Source organism: Dendroctonus ponderosae, unplaced genomic scaffold (assembly GCF_020466585.1).
Source record: "Dendroctonus ponderosae isolate FM_Combo_2020 unplaced genomic scaffold, Dpon_F_20191213v2 Dpon_F_20191213_1, whole genome shotgun sequence".
In the NCBI taxonomy this organism is placed as follows: domain Eukaryota; kingdom Metazoa; phylum Arthropoda; class Insecta; order Coleoptera; family Curculionidae; genus Dendroctonus; species Dendroctonus ponderosae.
In genome coordinates this window covers 14,816,620-14,823,989 of record NW_026017110.1, presented here as the reverse complement: position 1 = coordinate 14,823,989, position 7,370 = coordinate 14,816,620, and the positions used below count along the sequence as shown (strand labels likewise).

At 34.4% G+C, this 7,370-nt stretch overlaps 1 protein-coding gene across 1 annotated transcript; it reads right to left on the bottom strand.

The window, feature by feature from the left end:
• LOC125504985 (glutamate receptor ionotropic, delta-1-like) lies at positions 1 to 1,654 on the bottom strand (the record flags this gene model as incomplete). The annotated part of the gene is given in 4 exon segments (XM_048667880.1): positions 1 to 96; positions 146 to 294; positions 349 to 557; positions 1,522 to 1,654. Coding segments are annotated over 4 exon segments (587 nt in total), but the record flags the coding sequence as incomplete, so codon positions are not given.
• Positions 1,655 to 7,370: the final 5,716 nt, after the last annotated feature.

Genomic DNA, 7,370 nt, shown 5'->3' with positions numbered 1-7,370 from the left:
GGAACGCATATGTACGTTAAAAATTGAATTACTGAATCAATTGTACGCAGAGATCGTTTTGTTGCTTCGTCAAACTGTTTAGCAACTTCAACATATCTGAAAGCCAAACGTAGCACGAGTCGGAATTACATTTGCTCAAACATACCCAACAGTGCTGGCAATATGAAAGGCATATCCTCCTTGCTTAACGAAATTAATACCTTGCGAGGCATTAAGCCAAAATCGATTACTATGTTTCAAAGCGTACTGGTAAATTCTTTGACGAGTAGCTTCCTGCACCAAGTCACTAGGGTTCTAAAATATTCAAGTCATAAAAAGTTTGAATAAATGCAACTTATTTCTACCTACCAGGAAATAGTAAGTGTTATATGATACCGAATCGGTACCCAAAGCAATATTTTTATCCAGTAGGTCATCAAATCGTTGCACATTTTTGGTTGCCGAGTGTAATAAAACCAAGAAATGTGCCGTATATGCCACATTTATCAACATTAGAAAAATATAGATACTGTAGCACGCGATCCTCCCGGTATGTGTAGTTAACGTTATGTAAGATGCTGAAAATAATAATGTTGTACAAAATGTCCCGTAACTACATGACCATAATGCTGCTTATCTGTCCCTGCTTATTTGGCTCAAAAGAAGACGATGTGACCCAACTTTTTAAAGAAAAACGGGTCGACCCTTTTTGCTATTGATCGTCCAAGTTCTTCAAAAAAATTATATTCTTTGCAATGTCGGCAGAAAAGTGGACTTCACGTTGGGCTAGTGGTAGATTATTTAGTGTCTTGCTGTAAAAAGGGACACTTCATTAAGACAACACCTTCTCCTTTTTTCATTTCATTTTCTGCAACTCTGTTTTGATAGAATACTTCAATTTTTCTGCTTTATTAAAGATTTAGAGTATGTGACCTAGACTTCACTGGTAGATATAGTTTTAATCATTGATAAAGCCGGTTTCGTCAGAAGTGGCGTTTTAATCCACAAAACATCCACCATTACACGGAAGAATACCGTTTTTAATCAGTTTTAGAATGTATTAAGGACAAACGTGTTGACCGAGATTATCGACGGCGTCCTCAAAATTCCATCTAAATTTTTCACTTTAATGGAAGATTTGCTTCTCGATAGGCGCGCTTAGTGGCCCGATAGTGCTTGATTCGACACAATGGTGCTTTTGTGCACTATCGTGCATGAATTGCATTATTTATGCAATAATTTATCACACAAATAGATATAAAAAGGAAGCATATTCACTCGACTTTCTGGGAGTCCTAAAGAATTAATTTTGGCCAGATCGCTTTCTTTTGATTCAAATAATTCCGCTGTACCATATTCATGTTTATGGGGCACACTGTATACAGGTTGATACAAACTGACGCACAGAAAAAAAGCTCTGAAATTTTTTTTCGTTCCCTCTAAGTTTCACTGACTAATTTTGCATGATTGACGATTTTTTCTGGACCACCAATTTTGACTCATTCCGTATTTTTTTTTCTTATTCAAAAATCTTATACACACCTCTTTGGGTAAATGACGTCACCAAAAGATCGATTGCTGCAACAAAGCAACTCCTTTCATTAATCGAGCCCATGTTTCTCAATTTCATTTCGAAATTGATAACCACTGCAAGTACGAGGTACCATACGATCATCACAAAAGTTACCAAAACCCACACATTCTACAAAAAAAGTAGCAGTTTGCTTGTTGATTAGTTGCCTAAAAGGAGGGACTTGACTGACCGTTACAAAGGGCAAAAGCCATATATTTTCCGTAGAAGAAAGTGGAGGCGCAACGAAAAACCACTTCAATCTGTTTAAATTGACAATTCCGGTTTGTGGTAAAAATCGAAAGTAATGCAGCCTTTCTTCATTTATTGCTGCAGTATTGCCTGAAATACATTTTATTGCCAGTATTCAGTGCGAGTCTCTAAGTGGAAATACCAGGCCACAAAACACAAGTTTTTCTTAAGAAATATAATCAGACGCGTCAGCTACTATTCTACATTGTGCTTTTCCTGACGGAAGAAAAATCGATACAGCGTCTTTCAAATTTGAGATACGAGGGTCGTTCGATAAGTCAGTGACTTTTTGAATTTCTCGCGCAGTACCTTTAAATTCAACACTACTCCCGTCAACTGTCGTCTGTTGAAACTGTCATTGAAAGAAGATGAATTAGTAAATTTCGACGAAAATGGAAAAAGTTAATTTCTAGTGCTAATAAAGCATTATTTTTTACGTAAAGAAGCAAAGCAAAGCAAAGAAACAAAGGAAAAGCTTGATAAATGCTATGGGACCTGTGCACCATCAACTTAAATGGTTAATAAGTGGTTTAATGAGTTTAGTTGTGGTCGTATCAGCACAAATGACACAGAACGTTCAGGTCGTCCAAAACAAAGTCTGTGGGGTGGCGGAGGCTGTAGCTATCTCAACTGAGAGGTTACATCACATTTTCCAAGAATATTTGGACATGAAAAAGGTATCCGCACGATGGGTGCCGCGCTTCCTGACACTTGATCATAAGCGCTCCCGTGTGACCGTTTTTATCCGTTGACGAAACGTGGATCCATCACAACACACCAAAGACCAAATAACGATCAAAACAGTGGGTTTCTTCAGGTGAACGTGCACCAAAAGAAGGCCAAAATGGGTCTGTCGGCCAACAAGGTGATGACCACAGTTTTTTGGGATGCACGCGGTGTCATTCACATCGATTAGCTTGAAAAGGGTAAATTATTATTCAGAGCTTTTGGACAGATGCGATGTTGACTTGCAGCTAAAACGGCCGCATTTGGCGAAAAAAGTGCTGTCTCATCAGGACAATGCACGGGTGTACACGTATGTATTCTAACGCTACCCCACCAAGCATATTCTCCAGATTTGACCCCTTGTCACTTTCCTGTTTCCAAACCTGAGGAAATGGCTGGACGGTAAGACATTTGAGTTCAATGAAGAGGTCATCATTGAAACAAACGTATATTTTGAGGACCTCGAGAAGTTATATTACTTGGAAGGAATAAAACAATTGGAAAGACACTGGACTAAATGCATCGAGCTAAAAGGAATTATGTTGAGGAATAAAACGTTTTTTGACCGAAAAAAATTTTCTTCATTAAAAATGTCACTGACCTATCAAACGACCCTCGTATAATGCAAAGAACTATATTTTTAATAACAAAAATTGTTTCTAATGAAAAATTAAAAATACCTAAACTTTTTCGTTTTAAGAGAAATAAGAATATTTTTTATAACCCCATTAGAAATAGTCCATAAGTGATAAATCCGAAGACCTGAGAGGCCATTCGACGGGTTTCCTTCTATTATCGAAGTAAGCGAAAGTACCTAATAACTTTCGCCACGCACACTGACAGTTTGACTTTGTTACTGTGTCAGCTGACCGTTTTGACAACATTTTCAAAACCTTAGACCTTTCCCGGTTAGTTTCTACCGAGGATCAAGCAAAATAATATACCTACGGTACGCAAGACAAAAGTCGAAGTTCCGCCCCTCCGTCAACCACTTGTTTCTTATACCGTAATATACTATTAATCTGCTATTAAAGCCTGTGTCCCATGGATCCGTTTATACGATGGTACGATGATACGAAAGTGTTTCTATTGGTTGGAGATGTATCAATTCGTCCGCGGTCGTCCGCACTGACAGCTCTCTCGTATAAACTGATGCATGGGACACGGGCTTTAGCAATATGACAAAAAAATGGGTGCAGCTTCGGATGGAGGAGTTGAAATGAATGTTATATGCAAACGATGAACAGATTCAACTTTTTCGCAAAACTTTCTATATGCAAAAAATATACATTCTGTAAATATTTGAATCACCCTGTGACTAGATATACCTGATATGTCGGCAAGTCCTGTTTGTAGGTCGGCAAACATATTCTCTGGAGTGTAGCTTTTATTTTTTTAATTTTAAATGTTCTTCAATGTTTGCGAATGATTGGTTGGTGAGTTGCATTGAATAAAATACAAATTTGTTCAATTAAAAGGGAAACAATCTTGGCAGCTTGATCTTCTTGTGGATCCCTGTAGAGTTGATCATATGAATAAAGAATATTATTTCGCTTTTCCTCATTACCTATAGTCCGTTAAATGATTAATTGAATCATTAGACAGAAAAGCATACGATACTCGAATAGGTTCTTTCATCAAGTTCGTGATCGATCCACTAAGGTCCTTGTAGTAAAGCATACTGTCATCCACAAGCGACCATATTTGGAAAAGCTCGACGATCAGTTTTGGAGAAAATTGTGTAATTCGATATATCTTGTATACCTCCACAGCTGTTTTATTTACAGGGCGCATAACAAAAACTCGGTTATATTTTGAGTAAAACTTATCAGGAACTTCATTCAACTTCCCGCGAAAGATCCAAACGTTACTTTTTCGAAACATATTGTGTTTCAGTGCCTAAAAATGCTCTATGCTCATTAGATTGTAAAATGCATTCTTGTGTAAAACATTTTTTTCCAGACTTAGTATATTCAATTATTTTTTTGCTTCTATAAATAAAGAGTATTTATAAAATCAAATCGATCTTTTTGTCACAGAATAAATATTCGTTGCTCTTATGCACGTTCTGTGGCTTGTAAATCTGGACACAGATCTATATAAAAAATCTCGAAACTTCAACACCTTAAATAACTCGAATAAATTATCTTTTTTCATATTTAACAAGCATCTTTATTATATAATTAATTTTATTTCAAAACAATTTCAAACTTGATTCAGAAACTACATATCAAAATGGGTGCGCAAAACTTTTATTTTCAGTTTTTTCAAAATTGTTAAACTACCATTGAACTGTTATATCACCGTCTGTATAAAGACTACTACGCACGATCTGCATTTGCTCACATTTTGCGAAAGCAACTAAAACATAAGATGTTGCAACATTTTTTTATATTTTTAGAGAAAAAAAATGATATTTTTGTGTGACATCGATAAAATGAACCATTGTGGCTTCTATAGAAAAATTCAAAGAGGTACAATCCTGTTTAATCTGAGATAGAAACACATTTATATCAGCTGATAAACTCACACGAGACACTCTTTACAAATAAACATTGACATTTTGGAACTATTTCCGATGGGTCATTAACAAAACATGCTTTTGCTTCAGTAGTAGCGATTTTTTCTCTAAAAACTACCCGTCCATATGGGGCTTTTAATGCAGAATTTGTCCCAAACATCTGCAATTCATATGCGTCTGGAATAACTAAAGCGACTTGCAAGCGATGTTCTTTATTCTTTAATTCCTCTAGATAATGTTTGCTTTAAACCATTTTAATACGAAAGAGCCTGACGCATTTGAAAATATAGAATACCACCATTATTCCACGTTTTACGTAAAAAAAAAAGATTTTTCAATTAAAAAATGAATGCAACAGTTCTTTCTTGATATTCGTATTTTCAATCAAAACGCTTATGTTAATAACAACGCGTAACTCTTCTCGAAAACTATTCGATATGTATGGCTGATGCGATATTCAATATCTCTTGGACGATTTTATCTAGAAACGAGTAGTCATGTCTGGATAAATTTCAAGAAAAAATATATTTAATAATGTTTTTATTTGACCGTTTACATCTTTAAAGCGTTTTTTCAAGTTTTTATTCATAAAAGTTAATTTTTGCAAAATATAAATTTTAAGCTGATTGAGATACTTTTGGAGGGAAAAAGCATCACACCAGTTGTTATCATATCATCAGTTATATATATCAAATTATTCCAAGTATCTACTTTCAAAGTTATTAACTGAAAACCGATTTTCAGTGGCCCGTTTTAAGGGCCGAATTTCCTTATAGGAAGCATGCCCACGTTTCTCGGGGCACATTATATAAGCACTTAAATTTCCTCGGCACTTTTAATACATGGTTTTTCTCAAGCTACTTGTCTGGGTTTTAACATATAAATATTAATTAAAACAATGTACTTACTCTATTTATTAGCTCATGTGAGCCATTACATTCCAGTCTCACCAGAAAGTTGACATGTTGGAATTTTAACATGTGATCTGGTATACCGTTTGAAATATGAATAAAAGCCACTTGAATATGTTGTGTCGTATAGTATTTTGAATATGCCATCATACCAACTGCAACACTCTTAAATTGTACATGACAATCGATTTTATTTCTTTAAACATTAATTTTAAAGATTCCTGATATTCTTCACCTAATTTATTTTGTTAATCTGTTTATTTTGTTAATTCTATACATAAATTCTCATTGAAATTCTAAGATTCGAAAAATAATTAAGATGTTTAAAAATGTACATGTTTGAAATTTTAACTAACATAAATATTCTTATTATGAGTAAAACTTGACGAATATTTTAATAGGTAAGAGTAGTTCCATATGAAAAAGTTTGCAACTGCCCTTACCCTGATCTGTTTAGTTTGCTTTGAATTTTCACGATTATTCAACGATTTTAAATTATTGTAAGTTTGCCATGCAGCTCTCTACACATTTTTATGGTAGCAACACTATAAATTGGACATGCAGGAGACGGAACGGTTACATGAGCACAATGTTTAACGATGTGAAACATTATAAAGCTTCAGCGTCTAATCTATGGAGATTAGTCTATCTAGATTTAATAATTGACCGACTTTTTAGTAGTTCACAAAATTATAAGCACTATAAAGAAAACAAAAACCAACATTTATTCAAACTTCAACACCCTCTCGTAGTAGCTATAGATTGGTAAAACATTATTTAAAGGGCTGTATTTATAGACACTTTTTCCACTGATATTTAATTAATGATAGATCATAAATCAAGTTGATAAAAAAATTTAATAACACCCTATATTTTATTTCGTTTATGAATTATTCAAATAATTGTGAGCTGTATTTTTTGTTCATCAATCATGTTGTACACATATACAATTTCTTTAATTAGTCAAAATTTTGCATCTAGGACTTACTACCCCTCAGTAAATTTGAGTTGCAGTTCTAATTGCATTCTCCAATCATCTTACCTTTCTTTCTGCAGTGAAAAGCAATTAATCGCTTCGGAGATAAAATGCAGCGAATAAAGTTTCCCACGAATGAATTAATTTGTTCATCATAGAGCAACGCGTTAATGGCGTGTAAATGAGTACACACGTTCTGTAAGACAATAAAAGTACACCAGATCAAAATATTCATATTGAATCAGTGTGTAACTTTGCTTCGAAATAAGTTCGTTATTACCGCCATTTCAGATGGGCTCAAAAAGTAGAAGTGATAAAATCTCATAACCATTAGCTTTATGTATGATTATTTGTAAATATCTAGTTAATGGTTTTCCGCTAAAAGTAATATGAATAGCCCAGAATGTAAATAGTCAACATATTTTGTTTATGCGG